The sequence below is a fragment of the Perca fluviatilis genome, chromosome 11 (genome assembly GCF_010015445.1).
Source record: "Perca fluviatilis chromosome 11, GENO_Pfluv_1.0, whole genome shotgun sequence".
Classification (NCBI taxonomy): domain Eukaryota; kingdom Metazoa; phylum Chordata; class Actinopteri; order Perciformes; family Percidae; genus Perca; species Perca fluviatilis.
In genome coordinates, this window is record NC_053122.1 from 21,640,913 (window position 1) to 21,664,487 (window position 23,575).

Genomic DNA, 23,575 nt, shown 5'->3' on the forward strand with positions numbered 1-23,575 from the left:
ACAACACATGACTACAACTCCTAGTATCTAACCTGTCCTGGAAGAAATCTCATTTTCTATCAATTGTCATTTTCTGCTGTGCTGTTGTCACTAATAGTCAAACATGTTTTTGTTGCAGGGACCCATCAGCGAGCATAATTTTGAAGCCTATGTGAACACATTAACTGACATGTACAACAACTCGGAGCACGAATACTCTCCAGAGTGCAAGGCCCTCTTGGATAATATCAAACAGGCTATTAAGGGCATCCATGTCTAAGCTGTAGAGGCACCAAGAGGTTTCTTTGACTTGGGATAATGGCACTAGATAGCTCTGTTTGACTGAAGAGTGCTGGCTTGGCTGCATGTATAAGACAAGGTTTTTGGAAATGTGTTGGCATTTCCTGGTAAATACACTGCACTGAGAAAATGACCAGCCAGATTTGTAATGCTTTTACTGTTTCTGCATTCACTTGATATGTTTATCCTGGTGAGATTTTTACCCCCCTTGCACTTAATTATTTTGTATGGTTTGCTTGATTTTATTCTGTATGTGTTCATGTCATTGTTATATTATCGCTATTTATTATTATATTTGTTCATCAGTGTATTTATTTCCTTAATTTGTATTTCTTTCTTGAATTGTAAATGCTTAATATTTGAGAAATCTGTTGGACTTTCAGCACATTGTAAATTTAAATAGAAGCACATTCCAATTTCATGGCATACTTTCGCCATCTAATGTTGAAAAACTTTATTAATATTATTATTAAACCATAAGTTGGATCTCCCTTAGAGGTAAAAACCTACCAAAACGACTAAGCATCAATATTTTTAAGCATTGCTTTTGCTTTCTTTATTGGAAACTGAATGTATGGTAAGACAAAGTGAACACTGATATAAAAAAAATGCAATGCAACTGTACTGTACCTTTTTCTTCTTAACCAATAACAGCTGAATGCAACCAGGAAGTGACACTGAGCAAAAATGCAACATCATTCGCTGAACTGAATGACAGATTCTGCTTTGCATAGCGTGCTACAAGAAGAGTGCAACAAAAATCAAAAATCCACTTTGTCAAGATGTCTTTTTTTAAAATATAGATATTAAACTGCCTTCTCTGCACACACTTTTGGAGTGTGCATATAGTATGTGCCTAAATGTATATGAATCCATAAAAGTATACAAGTACTATGTTTTGTGGTAGGACAGTATTATGTGGATGGTGTCTAATTTATTATACAGTACAATTATTTTCATAGGAGGAAACGTTCCTGATGACTGTTTAAATACCACTGTCTCCGTAGCTGTAATCTCAGAGTCAGGTTTTGAAATAGCTCGACTGAGATTGAAAAGTCTGGTGTTTATTTTAACTTTTGCTAGCATGGAGAGGGGGGAAACGGAAGGAGTGAATTAAAAAAAAAAAACATCTATTCCTGTTTTATCTTAAACTGCTTGCAAGCCTTAACATTTCAACCAGTCTTACAGTTTGAATATTCCTGTAATGCTTGGGGCAGATTTGAATAGTAGCCATTTCAAAAACCGAGCTGACTACCACTAAAACATGCATTTTGGTTTCAATCATTAAATGCAACAACAAAAAAAGAAGAAGAAAAAAAATAACTAAAACATAGACAAATTGTAGTTGTTGGCTAATCAGTTGTTAGTTTGCATCAATTGCACTTTTGTATTTTCAATTATTTTGTGTTTTTAGTTCACCACACTGCCCTGGACTTCAACAAGAAAAAGGGAAATGGGACGCTCACATCACAGTACAATACTGTACAATGTCTCAATTCTACATGAAGTTAATCCCACAAGAAAAATGACAGTAATTCATTTGAGCAATACATTTTTCATTTCTGCAAAAAGAAGTCAAGGACATGTAGCCTAGGGCATTTTGAAGAGAAAAAAAATGTAACAGCAAAAGAGCCAAATTACAGAAAAATAAGACCCTATTTTATCCATATATATACACTCAATGTTTTAAAGAATTTTAATCTTTTAAAAAATTTGAATCAAATTCTTTAAACCTAACAATCCTTTATTTATAATTTCTTATATTTAATTCCTATACCACACATTGTTTGCTCAGGAAGTTTTGTGAATAATATTTATTTTTTTCCCTGTTAGTATTTGATGTTTTGTAATGTGAAATGCTTTTTTTGTGGAACGATATTAGTATGATATGAAATTGTATTGTATTTTCTTTTACATTAAAATGTAATGCTTTTTTTCAGTTGAAGTAGTTTGTAAATTGAAACTTCCTATTACTTTTACTATTTCATAATAAACAGATATGCGCTGTGTTGTACAGTTTGTGTATGGTAGAAATAAACTTTTCAAATGGTTGTCTGTTGTCTCAAAGCTTCTGAAGTCCACCGTCAGTCAAACGTAAACCCAGTTACCCCAGAAGGATCCAGTTAGGTATCACATTTCCTAAGGCATTAGCACCACCTTGTGGTGAAAACATGGTATTACACCTAAAGTAACAGGAAGTGGTCAATGATGTGGCCAAGATACTAAGAGCTGCTAGGATGAGAAATTAAAATAAAAAGGTTAAAGATGCTGACCATGTAACTGTAACGTCCCGGTGCATGTTATCCCCTGCCTCACCTTCATTTTATATCTTTACACTGACCAAAAATGCATTAAATCATTCAAAATATAAGGCACACTACAATCACCTTCAATGTATGCAGTTTAGGGCTGCAAATAATGATTATTTTTACTATCACTTAATCTCCCAATTATGTTCTCAATTAATTGATTAATTGCTAGGTCTATAAAAATGTAGATTACAATTTCCTGAAGCCCAATGTGACATCTTCCCATTGCTTGTTTTGTCTGACCAACAGTCCAAAACCCGAAGATATTTAGTTAAATATCACATAAGACAAAGAAAGGCAGCAAGTCCTTACAATTCAGAACAAATATTGGGTAATTTTTTTTTTTTTAAATACATAAACTAAACCTCAATCAATTATCAAAACTGTGGCTGATGAAATTTCTGTCAAACGACTAGGCTAATTGTTCCATTTTTAACTTCAACTTAGATTGTTTTATTAAAGGGTAAACTGGTTTGGTTTCCCATGTACAGCAACAGGTTAACAAGAAACACAAGTCAGACAACATATGAAAAACGCACTGCCACAACAGTAGTAACACTACCACTTATAGATACTCAAAGAGGATATTAGCGTAGCTCAGGTGAAACAATAACAGAAAACGAGACCAATAAAAGCAATAAATATTAAATGAAACCTTGAACATTAACATCGTAAAAGTATACAATACCAAAAACCATATCTCAGGAAACAAGCTTGTAACACCCACAGCTGTGAAACTAATTTAAGTTTTAAAAACAATCTTGAACCTCAACACACTTACACTTACTCTAAACCACCAAAAAAGGGGATAGCCTTTCTAACTGAAGTATGGTTTGAACTCTGAAACCGTTTCTAATTAATGAGTCAGTTGTAGAAGCAGCCTTTTTTATTTAACTTCTTAATCCTTTTTCGATCAGCATCAGTAATGTTGTTACCCTACCATGCAATGATTGCCATCATGGATGGTTCAGAGATACTGGTGAGCATTACACACAAAAAAAATGTCTTCCAATACATATTTAAGTCTCTGTATCTTTCATGCACTTATTGACCTTCATTCGAGTGAGAAATAAGAGTCAGGATATGCAAGGTGCCATTGAAACAAAGGCAGCATTTCACCCAGATAAGTTTCATTTGTGGTGTAGTAACAACACAACATTCAAAATATGAGGCTGTTGGCTCACATTCAACACCACCACAAACAGTTTCCGTCCTGGCACTTGTTGCCCCATCTTCCTGTAATGTATATGCTGTGTGTATAAACTGTGAGAGCGTCGGTGCAGATATATTAAGAAGCTTGATGGCCACATACATACTCTGACCCCAGCTAACCCTCAACAATGTCTGTTTACATTCGTCTAATAATACAGATGGCTACAAAATATTTGGTTTCAAGGAAATAATATTAGAAGCAAGTGTGACAAAATCCAGGATCTTTCTTTTATGTGGTGTTTTTTTTTTAAAAGTAATATTTCATGAAGGCCTTAGCTACTATTGAGGACACTGAAGTCATGTCCTATATATATATATATATATATATATATATATATATATATATATATATATATATATATATATATATATATATATACAACACACACACACATATATATATACACACACACACACACACACACATATATATATACACACATATATACATATATACACATATACATATATATATATATATATATATATATATACACCTTTAAATGTTACTATTTTTAGACAAAAAAACTTTAATTCAATTTAATTCAAATTAGAAAGATTTTTTCAGTGGTTAGTCAAAACTCACTTAGTGTTGTTGAGTATCCTGACCTCAGTATTTCTAAAATCCTGGCTCTGATTTCAGGTATCACATACTATTTATGATACTACAAACAGGGCCATAACAGGTCTGACTAATCAGCATCTCCACTCCAAGTATGGCCTGAGTGACACACTTAATGATCCTGTATTTCATTACTGAAAAACTTGAATGAACCCAGATTAAACTGACTGCAACCTCGTATACATTTGTGGTCATGTAAGTAAAGCTCAATATGTCTGTATTATGCAATGAAACCACCGACTGAGGAAGTCAACAAATTCATCACTCCCAGAGAACACCAAAGCGTCAGAGCTCTACAAGACAACTTTGGCAACTTATCAACCAAAATGTTTTGTTATCTAAAAACAATTTGGGATGGAAAACCAGAGAATTGCCTTTTGATATTCCGTATAAAATACTAGTTTACTATCCTTGCTATTGATGTAGAAACGTATAGACAGACATTCGGGCTTCAGCTGTCTAAAGAAAGACACTGAAATCAGAAAAAATGCGGCTTGGATTGAAAGTTAATTTTCTTGAACCGCCTGCATATCTTGCACACAAAACCTTCCTCTTAAAAACAAGTAACCTATAGTATTTAGTATTATCAAAAGATGAGGTGAAGCGAGGTCACTGAAACCTGGCCTGTCTGCTGGGGATCGTCCATTCCCAGACTTCCAGAAAACCAGCTGCACGCTAAATTTAAACCTTTCCTCTGGGGAACTGTGAGGTTACAAGGTGGGTGAAACTTTCCAGGAAATGTCCAATGATGTACTCTTCTTTTAAAGGTCCCATGACATGGTCTTCTTTGGATGCTTTTACAGTGCCTTGCGAAAGTATTCGGCCCCTTGAACTTTTCGACCTTTTGCCACATTTCAGGCCTCAAACATAAAGATATAAAACTGTAATTTTTTGTGAAGAATCAACAACAAGTGGGACACAATCATGAAGTGGAACGAAATTTATTGGATATTTCAAACCTTTTAAACAAATAAAAAACTGAAATTTGGGCGTGCAAAATTATTCAGCCCCCTTAAGTTAATACTTTGTAGCGCCACCTTTTGCTGCGATTACAGCTGTAAGTCGCGGGGTATGTCTCTATCAGTTTTGCACATCGAGAGACTGACATTTTTGCCCATTCCTCCTTGCAAAACAGCTCGAGCTCAGTGAGGTTGGATGGAGAGCGTTTGTGAACAGCAGTTTTCAGTTCTTTCCACAGATTCTCGATTGGATTCAGGTCTGGACTTTGACTTGGCCATTCTAACACCTGGATATGTTTATTTGTGAACCATTTCATTGTAGATTTTGCTTTATGTTTTGGATCATTGTCTTGTTGGAAGACAAATCTCAGTCCCAGTCTCAGGTCTTTTGCAGACTCCATCAGGTTTCTTCTTCAGAATGGTCCTGTATTTGGCTCCATCCATCTTCCCATCAATTTTAACCATCTTCCCTGTCCCTGCTGAAGAAAAGCAGGCCCAAACCATGATGCTGCCACCACCATGTTTGACAGTGGGGATGGTGTGTTCAGGGTGATGAGCTGTGTTGCTTTTACGCCAAACATAACGTTTTGCATTGTTGCCAAAAGTTAGATTTTGGTTTCATCTGACCACAGCACCTTCTTCCACATGTTTGGTGTGTCTCCCAGGTGGCTTTTGGCAAACTTTAAACGACACTTTTTATGGATATCTTTAAGAAATGGCTTTCTTCGTGCCACTCTTCCATAAAGGCCAGATTTGTGCAGTATACGACTGATTGTTGTCCTATGGACAGAGTCTCCCACCTCAGCTGTAGATCTCTGCAGTTCATCCAGAGTGATCATGGGCCTCTTGGCTGCATCTCTGATCAGTCTTCTCATTGTATGAGCTGAAAGTTTAGAGGCGACGCCGGGTCTTCGTAGATTTGTAGTGGTCTGATACTCCTTCCATTTCAATATTATCGCTTGCACAGTGCTCCTTGGGATGTTTAAAGCTTGGGAAATCTTTTTGTATCCAAATCCGGCTTTAAACTTCTCCACAACAGTATCTCGGACCTGCCTGGTGTGTTCCTTGTTCTTCATGATGCTCTCTGCGCTTTAAACGGACCTCTGAGACTATCACAGAGCAGGTGCATTTATAACGGAGACTTGATTACACACAGCTGGATTCTATTTATCATCATTAGTCATTTAGGTCAACATTGGATCATTCAGAGATTCTCACTGAACTTCTGGAGAGAGTTTGCTGCACTGAAAGTAAAGGGGCTGAATAATTTTGCCGCGCCCACTTTTTCAGTTTTTATTTGTTAAAAAGTTTGAAATAGCCAATGAATTTCGTTCCACTTCATAATTGGGACCCACTTGTTGTTGATTCTTCACAAAAAATACAGTTTTATATCTTTATGTTTGAGGCCTGAAATGTGGCAAAGGTCGAAACGTTCAAGGGGCGAATACTTTCGCAAGGCACTGTATATAGACCTTAGTGGTCCCCTAATACTATATCTGAAGTCGCTTTCCCGAAATTCAGCCTTGGTGCAGAATTACAGCCACTAGAGCCAGTCCCACAATGAGCTTTCCTTAGGATGTGCCATTTTTGTGTCTCTAGCTATTGAGGAGGAGAGTGGGAGTGGCAAGGTGGAGGGTGGGGGTGTGGCCTTGACCAACTGCCACTTTTCTCGTTTGAAAGCTATGATGTCTCTCTCCCATGGGTTGGCCAAATTCTCTGGGCAGGCAAAGCAGAGAAAGGGGAGGTAACCTTGCTTGTTATGACCTCATAACAAGCAAGATTCCAGAACGGCTCATCTGAGCTTTCATTTTCTCAAAGGCAGAGTAGGATACCCAGGGCTCGGTTTACATCTATCACCATTTCAAGCCAATTGGGGACCATAGGCAGGCTGGGGGAATGCATATTAATGTTAAAAAACCTCATCAAGCGAAATTTTCATGCCATGGGACCTTGAAAGGAAATCATAATGAACAGGCTTGTCACAGCGGGGCCAGCTCCAGTATATTAGCCTATTCCTGAATTTCTTACTGTTGTTTTTAGTCAACCTGTATCGAAGATAGATAGATAAAAACCATCTATCTATCCATCCATCCATCCATCCATCCATCCATCCATCCATCTATCTATCTACCTACCTTCCAACATTTGCTGCCTCTCTGCAATGGATCAACTGTTGTCTGTAGTGCAGTCTATATACTGTGTGTATATATATATATATATATATATATATATATATATATATATACATACATACATACACTAAAAGCTACAGGTAAAAGAGCCTTTGAAATTGTAAAAACCTATAGGCCTAGAGAATTATTGTAAAATAAATGCTTTCCTGAACAGACTGATCGATTATGATTGATTGATTGACACAACTAATATCTGCAAATTTCTCTGTAGTAAAATGATTTGACTAAAAACACTCCAAAAAGTGCATGTAGAAAAATATATACGGTTCAATAGAAAGATACATATTGTAGATGGATGTGAGCAACAGTGCCTCCCTCTAGCGACATGTTAAACCACGTGATGTGTGTTTACATCCTCTCAGCTGCTTCGGTCTTCTTCTTCTTCACTTCGACACAACGGCTCGCCGTTATTAGTTTAGCTACCTTTACATCCGAACCAGCTTAGCACAGTTTACTAGCAGTTTGCCTTTAAAAAGGAGGCTGCTAACGTCTGAAAGTCACTGACCGTCGCATTGCACAGAGCATCCAGTTACAAGGAGTAAGTAAATGCGACACGGCATTGTTGTGAGTATTTGTATTTATTTATTTCAAAAAAATAACTATTGTTTGTGTGTGTACGTTAGCTAGCTGGTTTGTATAGTTGGCAGCAAAATAATTGTGTTAGCTTTATTAAACGTGACACTCCACACTCTGTGTTTGCTAGCTGGCAGGATAAAGACGCGAGCTTACCTAACCTGCTTTGACTCTTTTTTTTGATGATGGCGCACTCAGGCCCACATAAGCGAACGTAAGCCAGATTTATTGGCAACTCCGATGGCGTTGTCCCTACACTGTATGTTAACTTAAAACACTTACATGTAAACCCATTTTTACCAACGTCTGCAAAACTGACATTTTTTGCTTCTTTCATTTTGATGTGTGTGCGGGCTCGAGCTTATGAGGCGGAAGAAGCTCCGAGGAATCAATGTTATTTGTTTGTTTTCGTGGGATTTTCCTCCAGCAGTTCAAATCAAACATGCAGGGATATTTCAGCCTCTTTTTTTATATAACACACTTAGCTAGTCGCTGCTAAAAGATTGAGGTTACTCGCACTGCAGAGAGCTGGCCAGCAGCGTTTATGGTCGACAAGTAGGAACAAAAGCTGGATGTATGCATCCAGCTTTTTTCACAAGCACACAGTCTCTGTTTAGTGTTTGTCAGCTCGTGTAATGCATGCCTCACTCGCCATGTATTTCTCACAGATGTGGTCGGGCAGGATTTAAGAAAACAGCCGTAATTAATATCGCTTGACAACATTTCATGAAGACGCTGTTGTTGTTTTGCTCCGTCGTCACACGCAGTGCAGAAAGTGTCCAGGCCGCTGATTGGCTGACGCGCCGCTGTCTGTGTGGCAACTGCAGCACGTGACCAGGTAGAGAGCTGATTGGCTTCATCAGGTGTCAGTTGTGGGAATATAGCAACATCTGTGTGACGTGAAGCAATATCCCTCGCCCATCTGTGCGCCCATGGATGTGCTTGGTTTTACAGGGAGGTGTGTTCAGGTGCATTCTTGGCGTAGTGCTATCTTGAAGTAGCGGAAAGTGATCGCGCCATTGACCAACAAAAACCTGGTCTAAAGTCAATAACGCAGCATTTCATTGTTATTTTAACAGCACATTAGTAAAATGTGCATTAGTAAAATGCGCCTATATGCTCGTGAACAGCAAGCGCACACTATGCTTGTTACACACACAGGGACACGTAGTCATGTTTGTGTGTGCAGCAAAACATTAAAAATAAAAAAATATTACAATGTGAAATAGTATTATATGATCTGCTCGTGCGCCCTAGGGGTGCAACTAAGGCTGGGTTGCACCAGCTATGTGTAAATTATATTTAATATAAGTTAGGGTGCAAAGTCAACACTAGATTAGTGTTGCAGTGGTACACCTGTTTCATAACTAAGGAAAGTGACCAATCAAGATCAAAGATAGAGCTCCCTGTCATGGTTACCGTTTGCATTAGCTTTTTGGCTGGCATAAGCCACATGGCATTGTAGCACATTGTAGAAAGCTAGACCGGTTATTAAACTTAAATAAATTAGGACTCTACTATTAGTGTTCAAAACGGCATGCAATTAATGGAAAGATGATGCTGTGTGTAAAAAAACCTGCAGTTTCTGTGACATTGTGTAACTAATGTAACTATTTGTTACTTAGTTATATTGTAACTGATCTCCATGGTGCAACCACTTTTATTTTAGTAATGCATAATTCACAACTTAATAATTATAATTATTAATAATAATAATAATAATAATAGGTATTAGTTAATTAGTAATCATGTATGGCTAAGTTTGAACTTACGCACAGCTGGTGCTGATTATTGTCAATATCCATTAATCTGCCGATTTAGATTCTTGTTTGGTCTTTATGTAAAAATTATGAAAAATGCTCGTCACAATTTAAAGATTCAGTTAACTGTCACATAAGAAAGAAAAGCAGCAGATCCTCACAACTGAATCCTCTACACAAATCCTAATGACTAGGGCTGCAATTAACATATTATCTTTTGGTCAAGTTATAGTTTTGTGTATAAAATGTGCCCAAGCAGTCTTTTTCATCCCATCATCTTTCCAAAACCCAAATATATTCAGTTTAATATAAAAAGGACATCTTCACATTTCAGGAGGTGGAACCAATTAGTTTGCCAGTTTTCTCTTTTTTTAAAAAGATGAAGGATTAATTAAAGTTATCAAAATTGTTGCCAATAACAGTAATTGTCTGTCAATCTACTAATCAATTAATCCACTATAACCTTTAGCTCCTGTTAAATGAACACTTCTGTGACACAGTGTTGGCAGCAATTTAAGATACTTAAAGTGCATGGCCTTGCTGGCATCCTTGTGATGCAATCATTCTCATCACACATTAGAAAAACAAAAAACAGATAGATAAAATGTATGCAATGCAAGACCGAGTTGCAGGTTCATCCAGGTGCCACAAATTGAGGGAAAGACATCTGCTTGAGTTAAAACCTTTATTCCAAAACTGTATGACTGCTTTTTTTAAAATATTAATATGCATTGTCAATAGGAGCAAATGTGAGAGGGTCCAGAGGAGAATAAGAAACAACTGAAGTCCTGGTAAATTTAGAAAATTTTAGTTGTTTCCGTTTCACACTCACTCGGTTCCTGTCACCTGGTACAACAAAAGTTTCTACTGTCGCATCATCTGGCTGTTTGTGGCTAATTAACTCAAGAGTCCAGTGGTCAAAGTTGCATAAATAAAGACTGCACCATAAGGTCTTTACCACTAGTATGGGGATGGAGTCAGAGGAAAGTCACATTGTTACCTAAATTAAAAGGATTTATCCACAACCACTGCTGAGCATAAAAATCTTCAGAGGTTTTCATGCCAGTCCCTTATATTCCAGTCTGAGGACGATACTAAAGGAAGGGCTCATTATGGTGAGCGACTTGATAGAATATGGGACATCTTGTGTAGTTGTGGGAATGAAAGTCTTGATCTTATGCTACCACAAACATTGCCAAAAACTTTATAACTAGAGAGGAAGACATACCACTGTAATGGATTTTTTTAAAGTGTGTATGTATATCTGTGTATCTATCTATCTATCTATCTATCTATCTATCTATCTATCTATCTATCTATCTATCTATCTATCTATCTATCTATCTATCTATCTATCTATCTATCTATCTATCTATCTATCTATCTATCTTATCTATCTATCTATCTATCTATCTGTGTATCTATCTATCTATCTGGTTGGTAGGTAGGTAGGTAGGTAGGTTATTCCTGGATAGACACCCATTTGTACCAGTTTGTCAAAAAGAAGATCCATGTGGCCTTTTATAGAATTAGAGGAATGGCCTATGGTCATGGGGGTCAAAAAATTGAATTAAAGCATCAACTTGCGACAGCAACTATCTGCCCTGGAATATGCAATGAGACGTTATGTGTGAAGGGTTTCCCCTGGGTTTGACAATAGAGGGGAGGTCAGTACTGTAGGTTATTGAAACGTATTCAGCAAACATCACCATATTCCTCTGTTCACATTTTGAGGTATAGTATGTAAAATTTTAATGAAACAGTGGTGCTAGAAAAAAAGGTCATGGGGTGACCAAAATCATTATGATTTATGTAGTGCATGCCATTGATATCCACAGCAGATTTAATGGGAATTGGGTCATTTGTTTTTGAGTAAAGGGTAATATTTATTACCGGTATGATGTTTTGAATTACAATACAATGTACAGGTGTTTTTCATCTCACTCACTTTAAAGAGAAACACAACACAGGTCATTTATAGTTGCTTCTTTGCACAGAGGAATATTCTGGTGTATGATTTCAATAACATTTATTTTGAATACCTTCTTTTTGGAGCAAAACAAATGAGTGCTTCTATGGAATTTACATTTGTATTTGTAGAGCATATTGGCTCACATGTATTAATAATAAAATTAATAAGTTTGACATTGCAGAGAAAAATCTCACTGAATTTATTTTCCATACAGCTAGATCTCATTAATTACACCTTCTCAATTTATCCTTCGATGTTTATCCTTCAATGTGAACTTAACATGCTCACATTTCTGCTGCTAAGGATATAGGACAAAGCATTCACTCACCGGAGTCAAGAAATGTAAATTCACAGGCAGGATTTGAATGTGTACGAAAACATATTTTTTATGTCTGTTGTAGCTTTAAGCACAAATCATTACAAAAAAAATGTGCTGTTGTTACAACATCACAAATGCAAATGTGAGACTTGTGACTGTAGATTTATTGATACACATGATTGTTTTCTACTAATAAGAATTATATTGCTCTGGCATTTTGCCACATTGACGTAATTTCTTTTGCTGACAGACCTGCATATTAGCTGATAAAATGTCTAACTTTACACTATAAACTCTGGTAATCATGAGGATCATCGGTGTACCTCGCACAGGTCTGCTGATCAGCAGTGTGTACATGCCAGGGTGCTGCCTAAACAGGCCTTTGGTGTTTAGTTACAGCACTAGAGTTGATCTTGTGTAGCCAGAGGATCGGTTACATGTTTCGTCATCCTGCGTGGTTCAGCGAGTTGTCTCTAGCGGGGTCATAGCAGCAAGTCATGACCTGACATGGCGTCAATGCACTTTCCATTCACACCAGGGCTAAACCCAGGACATCCAGTTTCTTCAGCAGTGAATTCCTATTTACAAAGAGGGTTTTCTTTTCTGTACAGAAATAGCTTCACTATAGCAACAAATGTTATTACATAGCTGGTCCTTTTTGATTTGAAACGAGTGGGTAAATAATGACCCCTGTTACAATACTCTGGATTATCATTGTAAGACTGTACAGCAGTGCCCAAAAGCAATTTGCTTGTAGTATACCTCGCCTGACCCGTTTTTCTGGATTTTCTTTAAACTGCAGGCAACTCAAAAGGACTATGCAATACAGAGGGGGTAGAGGGGAAAAACTAGGGAAAAAAATGCACTTCTGTACAATCGGTGATGGTGAGTGAATCAATGATTCTTTTTGCCTGTGAGAAAGAGCCAATGGAAAATTACCCTTACCAGGCCTCTACTACAAAGTCACCCCTGAATTTAATCTTTATTAGCTGAGTCAGATGTGGAGATGCTGAGAAGGCAGAGAGGCAATCCAAGACCTGTCTCCCTCAGCTGCATCTCCAGCTATACGCTTTCACTCTGCCAGTGTGTGGGGTATTTTAGTCATCAAAGCATCTATAAAATGTTTAAAAACCAGCATGTGGTAGGAATTTCCTCTTTATTGCTACGATGTGGTACTTAATAGTATTACATAGTGAAGCCAGTAGCTCAGTACTCACAATGTAAGTAACTTTCAGATCAGCAAAGAACAGTTTTAATTGACCCAATTGAGTGAAGCAGTGAATTATTGGCATTTGACTAATCAATTAAACTAATCGTTTCAGCTCTAAAAACAATATATTCAGTATACAGCACATTACACTGTGCACGTAGTACATAGCATGACGAATAGAGCTTTTTTCACAACAGATATTTTATAATGTATATGCAGGAAAATCTCAGGTGTAACAAATTACATTAACAATGGCTCTGTTCCCTAAAGCTCTGCTAGTGAGCCAGCATGTATTATACCAGGGACTGTAAACCTAAATTGAATGGAGCCATCATGAAGACTGTCTGTTGTGAAGAAGGCCTATATACACTGAATACGGGTAAACTGGTGTAAGGGAAGACGTTAATCTCTGTGAAGTGGAGGCAATGTCATATACAAAATAGTAATCTGAAGGTTATCAAATTATATGATCAATTCACACAGGTGTTTTTAGTTAACCTGGCGGATTAGACCTTTTCCCAGGACTGTGTGGGGGTGTAACATCTTCCTGAGCCTCCTTTTTAGCTTTGTTGCATCCGTTAGGGCAGGACAAATGACAGGTTTATCATCCTTATTGGTAGATGAAATTTGTGACGTAATAAGTTCCCATCAAAGCTCCAGCCCCTCTTTAACCTGATCAGAGTCTAATCAGCCAGAATAACTGAAATCATCTTTGTGGGTTTACAGAGGCTTTAATGTTGTATTATTGGATTGTTTTCAAACATGACCTTTTGGTGAGTGTATGGTTTGTAATAAATATTCAAATGGATACAGCTACAGTTATTTCATTGGTTCATTAAGAAGAAGAAGATTAATACATCTATACTTTTATCAGCATCTTAAATCTGCATATACTTGATTTAAGCAGACACTGTGTTCCCCAGCAGGCATGTTGCCCTAACGTGTTTATATATTGTTTCTCAGGTCACTTGCTGCCTGGACATGACCGAAGTCTAAACTCTGACCCTCGAGGAGTCACAGCGGCAGCATCCTTTAGGTCAGCCGTTCATCTCCATGCCACTCTGAGGAGGAATCACTCATCCTGAGTACGTGTTTGGCCCTTGTTTCCTCTTCTCTTTTCACCATGGGGGGAGCCGTGAGCGCTGGGGAGGACAATGACGACCTCATTGATAATCTGAAGGAGGCCCAGTATATTCGCACAGAAAAAGTGGAACAGGCTTTCCGAGCCATAGACCGTGGTGACTACTATCTGGACGGCTACAGGGACAGTGCCTACAAAGACTTGGCGTGGAAGCATGGAAACATCCACCTGTCTGCTCCGTGTATATACTCTGAGGTGATGGAGGCCCTCAAACTGCAGCCTGGACTTTCTTTCCTCAATCTGGGCAGTGGAACTGGTTACCTGAGCACAATGGTTGCCCTTATCATAGGTAAGCATAGTGTACCCAGCTGTGTTTATCATGTGTGGGAAGTGCTCAGGTGTTCTGTAAAATCTAGGCTAAACAAATTTACTATACAAAAGTCACAAATCACCATCAGTGATAATAGGACTGTTAGGATTTAAATTTTCGATTATTGTGACGATTATTTTTCTGTTTTGTGGAATAATTGTGTGGTCTGTAAAATGTAAAAAAAACAAAAAAAAAAACAAGACACTACGTCTACAGATTGCTTGTTTTGTCAACAATCAAAAACTCATAAATCAGCAAATTTGGCATTTTTGCTAGGAAAATTATTAAAATGATTATCGATTTTCAAAATAGGTGCAGATTAATCTCTTGTCAATCAATACAACAATGAATTGTTTCCGCTCTCCATGAAAGTACAATAGTATGTAATGCTATGATGGGATTGTTTTTAAAGAAAATATTGTTCCTGTTTTTTTCTTTCCAAGGGCCATTTGGTGTGAACCATGGAGTTGAGCTCCATAAGGACGTAGTTGAATATGCCAGAGAGAAACTGGATGATTTCATAAAGAATAGTGACAGCTTTGATAAGTAAGTACATGCTTTAAAAGTAATATTTCATTTAGGCAAATATGCTAATTTGCTTTCTTGCCGAGAGTGTGATGGAAAGGTCAACACCACTCTCAAATCCGTCTGGAAATTATAAGGCTAAAGCCCTAATGAGCTAAGCTCATGTTAGATAATATCTCATTTGTTTATTCCGTGTTAAAAAGATAGAACATGTCAATTAGTGATCTTTAGATTAGCTTATTCCTTTTAACAAAAACTGTATGTGTTCAAATCACAGGCACTAGTAGCAGTTTTACCTTTTTTAGTGGTTCTATTGTGGAACATATAAGACTTTGTCTTGCAAATTAAATATATTTAAGTCTCTCTAGGTCTACTCATCTAATCTGCATAATTGTGGCAAAGCTCACAAATGAAATGAGCCTGAAAAAAACCCAAAAAATAACTTTTCCGTTGTTGGATTTTATTCACTATACTTTTTTCACAGGTTTGAGTTCTGTGAACCCGTCTTTGTGGTGGGGAATTGCCTTGAAATCTCAGCAGACAGTCACCAATACGATCGCATCTATTGTGGCGCAGGAGTGCAGAAAGACCATGAAAATTACATGAAAGTACTGCTCAAAATTGGAGGCATTCTGGTGATGCCTATAGAGGATCAGGTAAGTGCTTCAAGCTATCAGAATGATACATAATCAACACATCATGATTGCTATTCAAAATGCTAACATGGGGGAAAACGGTAAAATAGCTTTGACCTACAAGACTGGTTATGCAACTTTCACATGCATTATTGAGCCACAACTGCCCCTGGATTTGAGAAGCTGCCTAAGGAGCCCAAACAGGGCTGTATAAATACAGGTTTTATTTAGAACGTTGGATGTTTGAGTGTGGACAGACTGTGGGGCATGTTAGAGGGCATTTAGAATTTTTTGGGAAGGTGTTGGAGAAAATGGTTGGCAGGAACTTTTTCCAGTAAGGAGGGTAATTATCGACAAATTAATGGTCAAGGAATTTTAAAAAGGAAAAAGAAGCAAAGCCTGACTAAGATTGGATATTTGGATTAGGTTGTCAGTGCACTCTGAAATGAGTTCAGAGAAGAAAACAATCAGATGTTTTGCTGTGTTTTTAAAGAAGGTAGAAGGCTTTAGTAAGAACAAAAACGTCCTGTGTGCACTTATAATTAATGGAGAAATTCGCATAATTTTGATCAGAGATCTAAAATCCACAGAGATTTACAGATCTACAGAGATGTAAAATCTAAACAGCATCAAAGCGCTTCAAATCATACCCACTCAGGCCATGTCCACACTAGTGTGACTACTTTTTCAAACATATTGTTTTTCTTGCTTTTTATTATCACTCTACAGAGTGGACAAATATGAAACATTTAGCATGAGGAGGGCAAAGATTTTTGAAAATGCTGGGGCGCTACTGTATGATTGAGTATCTTCAAAGATTTGGCTGGGTAGAGTGCTATGTGAAGAAGCAACTTTAAGGAACAAGCTTTGAACTCATCTTGTATATTATATATAGTAATGAATCACATGTGTATGTTCTGTGCTTTGTGTTGGTAGGCACTCTCAAAAACATAAAAAGGATTTCAATGCAAACGCTCAGGAATTACTGTTAGCATCGGTCATTTACGACCCTTAAATAAAACACAATTTTAAACCTGCCCAGCTTAAACAGATGCAATATAAATGTAATCTGTATTGTGGCTATTTTAAAAGAAAAATAAGCAATCACAATTGAGACCTTGCATTCTGACAGTGAGCATTTTTGTGTTGAATGAAGTACATTAAACATGATGGCTATGGATGCATGAACCATACATTTGCCTTTAAGGCATCTTCAGTGTCTGCTGGTATTAATAGACCTGTTTTGTGCCACTTGAATGCTCCCCCGAAACCATTTCACCACTCCCTACCAAGATATGCACTCACTTTATTATCATGCATGATGAGTCCATAGCCTCATGTGGTTAAATTGTGTTTTGATTATTGCCTGTGGACTGGTAATTACTTGTTATGGCCTGAGCAACTTAGGGCCATGCCTCACATATCTAACTTCTCATACCAGCAGACATTTTGATGATGTGGCCGATAGGGTGGGTCATATGATGATGATGATATACACCATAACTGCAACGACACATTTGACGGCTCCAGCTGTGTCAGAATTTGCTACTATATATATATATTATATATATATATATATATATATATATATATATATATATATATACATACATATACATACTTAATTCATTTTGGGCCTATTTTTTAGATTAAAGATTAAGGTTATATATTTATTTTTTATGATTTTTGCATTATTATAATAAAGAATTTTAATTTGTCAGGTATTTAAATCTGTTTATCCAGTAACAATTTCTCAATTGATTTTCTGAAAAATAAATTCATACATCTGTGTTACGATATAAACTTAAAACCTTTATTATTATTTTATCTATATCGCTCACCCTTAGCGTCTGGTCCATTCATTTGTACACCTTTTTGAGATTGTTTCCTTTAAAAAGCTACCACACTGTCTTGTTGATGCTCAGACCTTTCTCAGTCTGTTAGATAGTTCTTTAAGCCTGTTGGCAGTAATTTGGTCACATACAAAGCAAGTGTGTCATTTTTCATGCACCTATTTGATGTAGCATCAAGTATGCAAACGTAAAAGGGGCTTTTTTTCCATCTCCACTGGCAAGGTTTATCTTTGGTCACACAGTGTATGTACATTTGCCAACCATAATGAACACTTTGAATTGGAGTAAGATCATTAGATGCGATTGTTATTAAATAAGCAAACACCGTATTTATACAGAGAAGCAAACCAACCATGTCCCCATAAGAATCCTCTGTATTCAGGTGGCAAATTTACTAAATGCACAATAAGCAAGACGTAATTATATTTTGAAGGAACTGCCGGTATAGGCCCTCAATTCTTGCTCCCGAGTGTCACACAGTATTTCATATTTTATAAGTGTTGAGTTCAGGTTTCGTCTCTTCATGCAGCTGACCCAGATAACCAGGACTGGTCAGTGCACATGGGAGAGTAAAAACATCTTGGCGGTGTCCTTTGCCCCCTTGGTCCAGCAGAGCAGAGCTGATGGAGAGAAGCCTGACGCTGTCCAGCTGCGTAAGTTCTCCAGCCTCAACTAAACAAAAGGAAACAACTCTTTGTGTTTTATTATGCCTAACTGGTCTTGAAGTTTAAAGCAGGAAATATTTCAAAGTCAGACAGTACATTCAAAGTGATGTGACGAGACGATTCCGTCAGCAATATTTGCTTTGACATATAAAGCCCGCCCTGCAGCTGCTCTATAGAGCCAGTTGTTCCCTTTCCTTGAAATACTGAGACACGGTTCTCTCTTTGACGGCCTCACTTGTGAATGCCGACCTAGTTGAAAGACTGGTGCAGTTTTATGGATTATTCTTATTTTCGTGGCGCATTGCCCTGAAGGACTGTGTCATCTCTCTTTGTCCTCAGCCCCAGTGACTGTCCGCAGCCTTCAGGATCTGTCTCGGATCTACATACGCCGCACTCTCAGAAACCTGGCCAATGAGGATAGTCAAGGGAAGGGGATGGTGCAAAGAGTTCCCCAGAAGCGCAAACGCAGGCGCTGCCGACGGCGACGCATCAACACCTACGTTTTTGTAGGCAACCAGCTGATCCCTCAAATGGTGGAGAGCGAGGAGGAGGAGCACGCTGAGGAAGAACACAAGGAAGTGGAGGAGGAGGAAGAGGAGGAAAGAGACCTTGGCGACATTGAAATCCTCAAGCAAGTGAGCGTGTTGAGAGACCAAATAATGGCTTTACCGCTGCCTGAGTCACTTAAAGCATTTTTGCTGTATTACAGAGAGAAATGACTGATGAACTCGATGTCCACTCTTAATGGGTGCAGGGCCTGCTGAAATGCTTTTTCCTCTTTTCTGTACAAATGTAGCATTATTTCCATTAAATCTTGATGGCAAAACTGTAATGGAAAGATACGTCAGATAATATTGGATAATAATGTTATGATTGTCACGAGTTGTTAGTTTTTGTCGACAATTTTCTTTTGAGTTGTATGTAAAAAAATAAATAAAAAAATTAAATAAAATGTAAAAAGTATACCTAAAGGACATAGTTTCAGAAGCCCATTTTGAGATTCAGATTTCACAATTTCAGGACTTCTGCAGAAATGTGCAGATAAAAAAAAAAAAAAAAATAAACAAAGTTCTTTTTTTGTTAAAATATGATCATTCAAAGATGAAAACTTTTTTTTTTTTCTTTTTTTTTTAAGAAGCTTTAACTTACTATCAGCGTCTGGAGATTTAGTGATCACCAGAAAAGAAGCAAAAGACAAATAAGGCCAGATGTCCTCCCATTTTGAGTTAAAGAGACATCCTTGCATAATCATAAATTACGTCATTACTCTTCTTGATATTTTGTTTTCGGTCAGTGTGTTTTGTACCTTCCTATTACAAGAAATCATTGAGAGACTAGATTGGTTCATTTTTTTCTACAGGGCACCTTTTTGATGTAACTTTTTCTACAGGGTGGTAATGTGTTTCCTCAGTTTGCATATGAATAGCATACTTGACATCCTACTTGATATAAGATGTTGTAGACCATCTCCATGGTTTCCCCCCTATTGTTGATGCAAATAGAATTATTAGTTTAATTATATCAGAGGTTTGGAATAATGATATAACTGATTACGGGTGTTCAGTGGTGGTTCACATTTTCAGCTTTGTTTTAGAGGGGACTGGTAAAGGGGAGATGTCAATAATGCATGAATATACTGTATATGTGCTGGGTGTTCCTGACTTTACTTCACATCTTATGCTTGGTCACTGGAGTTGATGTCCCAAGTGATCAAGTCTGAAAATGTTTTGACAAAAGGAGAAAAAAAATAAGGATTTTAAGAATATTTATAATTTTAATGGCCTTGAGACAAATCTCAAATAGTAATGCATTTTTTATACAAATGAAAAATAGAATCGCTTTGGATTTTAAAGCCTTTTATATCCTGGACTGTAGAAGTGTCCAACAAAGCACCTTCGTCTGCAGTCCTCAAAAAATCAATTTGTATTGTGGACTGGACATGTTGTAATGTAAATCCTCTTTAATCAAAAGTACAATTTGCTTGCAGAACTTGCCTGATAGTGGTGGCTTTTAAGTGCCAACATACCCCATCACATTAGGACTTCTGTGAGTTTTTCTGGCACAATAAATTTACCCAAGCGATGGTATATTTCTACAAAAATCATTCCACGGTGGAAAAAAAGAAAAGAAAACAGCACATCACTGATAGATGTCACACTTTTTCTTCATGCTTTACGGTCACAGACTTTGGAGATTTTGTTCATCTTACTTTGAATGCATCATTTAGTATTCCAAAAGCTGAGTTGAATGTTGTTGATATAATTATATTCAATATAAAAGTGATATGTATGTATTGTTATAATTCTGCATACAGTTTAATTTGCATTTGATTTGTTGTAGCACCCTCTTGCTGTACTGTATCTTGACACTGGGAATTCTGTAGATCAAAACTCCACTGCTGTCTGTTAAATAGATAAGATTAGTGCTATAGGTCTTCATTTTGTTCCAGTGTAATGAAAAATATTTGGTTTGAAAACGGGAGTGATTATTCTATTAGTAGTTTTTTGTGTGAAGAGGTGACATTTATTTTCCGTAAGTTTTTTTTTTTTTTTTTTTTTTACATTCATCGGAAAGCTTTGCAAATAAGCAATAATGGATTCATTTCTCAGCTTATAATTACCAATAACAACATAGTCCCATTTGATTTACGTTGTATCCATTAAAATTCTCATGACCAATTACAGGCATGCAACAGTTTATATACCATTATCTAAAATGTAATTAGAGAGCACATTAAGTATTGAAAGCAGGGGACCTACAACCTCGACACTCAGGTCACGCCTTGCACCAAAGTGAATGGGACTGCTGCGATTCCGTTTAATGTGGACGAGATTCGACTACAAAAATGGCACCCAGTAAAGACTAAGCCCTAATCCGTTCTATGCTTTTATATTAAGCTAATTTGTTAAGAGACAAAACAGTTCTGTTACTGTTTTTCAGGCCTAGGTTGATTTTATAGTGTGTGCAGTTAATTTTAAAAATGTGTTTCTCTGTAAATGTTTGGCAAAAAATAAAAGGTCACAATCACATTATGCCTCTTCTAATCATTGTAACTGCTCTTTTTATTTGTTAGATTTAGAGGTTTTCTTCCCCTAGTGTGTCAAGGTGTGGACAAGGAGTCAAATGAGTCTTCATTGCAAGCACATAGGAAGCATACTAGAACACTAGTCAATGTGCCAATCTGGCATCCTTGGCAAGCTTTTGATGATCCGTTTTTGTCACTGCTACATTTAATTGATAACACAAAAAGAGTTCCCACGTTTCCTCACATCATGGAAAACAAGTAAACAGGCCCTAATCTGCACATAAAACCCAATACTATGCATTACAAATTTAAAGTATACTTGCTGTCTGACTGAACATCCCTTCCTTTGACTGCACGAAACACAGAGGTAACATGCTGCTGATCCTGCTATTCTTATAGTCTCGCTTTGCCAGACCTTCCTCCACAGTGCTGCAAAGAAGGGTCTGGCTAGTCCACACAGCATTCTGGGATGGGAGAAAAAAGTGCTATGGTTTATTGCCATTTCTTTAAACCAAGCACAATCGTCATGGGCGGTATTAAGCACCGGGCAGAGCCACGGTGCCGCTGTAAAATAGCCTCGGAAAGGAACTTGTTTTGGTAGAACGTGTACATTCAAAAGTTGTTTTAGTCATCAACAGAAAACTCAGATTGGACAGATAGTCTAGATAGCTGTCTGGATTTACCCTGCAGAGATCTGAGGAGCAGTTAACTATAGTCCTCATAAATCGACCAGAGTTTAGAATTCCAACACCAAGAAAGCGGAAGGTAACGGACATCCGGGGCTAAGAGTGAAATCTGGCGGAATTTCTGGCGGCAACCGAGCAATCCCAGAGGTGGAACAACGTGGATATAGACTACTATTCTTATAATACATCTTTCATTGGATGCATTGGATTTAAATCTTAAACCCAGGCTAAGAACCCCGACGACACCCGGCCATTTTTAGATTTGGTGCAATTTTTGTGTTAAGTATTATTTATTATATTATCCAGTGAATGGTATTAACGATTAGATTAGTAGGGTAGAAAATGTATAGTAGGGTACAATATATTGAAATGGAAAGAGTATAGAACAGCCAAAAACATTTTACTCAAGTAAAACATAGCCTATATAATGTTATATCAAATAGACCTATTAAACAAAAATTAAAAAATAAACTTATTTTAGCTACAAAATAGAGTGCATAATGCTATATACACATCACACCACAAAGCCCCTCTGTCCAAATCAACAATAGGCCTATGTCCCATATCCCATATATGGTTGCAATAATTTTGATACCGGTACTGATACCAATATCGTGACTTTGATGCCGGTTCCTGAACGCGACTTTTTATCCATTAAAAATACTTTTTTTTAAAGTATTGAATTCGGTACCCAGCCCTGTCCACAGCAGCACTTTGCAGCATGATGTGCACACAACTGATTATCATAGCAGCACAGAGGACAAAACTCAGATAAACATGACAACCACAAAGAGAGTAGGCCGAACACCGCGGCGGGTGTAAAAAGCAATATTAAGCCACATAAATTCCATAACCTGACACTTCATATATAATTACAGCAGAATAAAACATCAACAAAGCAGACAACAGAAACATGTATCAACAACATAACCTCCACAGCGACAGCAGCCACAAACACACATTTATAAGCAAAAAAAAGCTGCACAGTTAACACAACGTGTAGCTAGTGCACACACGCACGTACACCGCGCTATGTTGCCTAGCAACGTTGATGTCCTCCGCTGGAGAAACCATCACGAGTGTTATTGTACTCACCTGTTCGAAGTCTTGCACAACTTCTCTGCTCGTTCATTCTTCATGCAGAATATAACCAGTCCACTCAGCCTCTCCTTCTCATTGCGCTCCTTAAAGTTTTCAAAACATCAACACAACTGAGACATGGTATCACTATCAGCCATAGGTAGGCCTATCAACAGTCTCAAACAGCAGAAAGGTCGCACACACCTCATGGTCAAAGTTCCTGAGTACATTTAAATTTAGGAAAGCTC

General features: G+C 37.4%; 2 protein-coding genes across 7 annotated transcripts in view; both read left to right on the plus strand.

The window, feature by feature from the left end:
* Positions 1 to 1,584, plus strand: part of st18 (ST18 C2H2C-type zinc finger transcription factor) — a 40,445-nt gene extending 38,861 nt beyond the window's left edge. For all 5 annotated transcript variants that reach the window (XM_039815399.1, XM_039815396.1, XM_039815398.1 and 2 more), the window contains one exon: positions 119 to 1,584. In XM_039815399.1, coding sequence (XP_039671333.1) covers positions 119 to 259 — 141 coding nt within the window. In that variant the 3' untranslated portion in view covers positions 260 to 1,584. The remainder of the gene's footprint in view (positions 1 to 118) is intronic.
* Positions 1,585 to 7,905: 6,321 nt separating this feature from the next.
* pcmtd1 (protein-L-isoaspartate (D-aspartate) O-methyltransferase domain containing 1) lies at positions 7,906 to 19,596 on the plus strand. 2 transcript variants are annotated; one of them, XM_039815402.1, is made up of 6 exons: positions 7,906 to 8,137; positions 14,371 to 14,837; positions 15,302 to 15,404; positions 15,868 to 16,039; positions 18,401 to 18,524; positions 18,876 to 19,596. In XM_039815402.1, exons 2-6 carry the CDS (start codon positions 14,531 to 14,533, stop codon positions 19,253 to 19,255), a joined length of 1,086 nt encoding a protein of 361 aa, XP_039671336.1. In that variant the 5' UTR covers positions 7,906 to 8,137; positions 14,371 to 14,530; the 3' UTR covers positions 19,256 to 19,596. The 2 variants fall into 2 exon arrangements, with proteins under 2 accessions (XP_039671336.1, XP_039671337.1); XM_039815403.1 differs by having other exon boundaries at positions 7,906 to 8,111.
* Positions 19,597 to 23,575: the final 3,979 nt, after the last annotated feature.

What these genes read in the sequence shown, in the direction of transcription:
- pcmtd1 (XM_039815402.1), top strand. Translation starts at nt 14,531, where the DNA reads ATGGGGGGAGCCGTGAGCGCTGGGGAGGACAATGACGACCTCATTGAT. An exon ending in AATGGTTGCCCTTATCATAG is followed by an intron (nt 14,838 to 15,301) that starts GTAAGCATAGTG and finishes TTTCTTTCCAAG; the next exon opens with GGCCATTTGGTGTGAACCAT. An exon ending in AATAGTGACAGCTTTGATAA is followed by an intron (nt 15,405 to 15,867) that starts GTAAGTACATGC and finishes CTTTTTTCACAG; the next exon opens with GTTTGAGTTCTGTGAACCCG.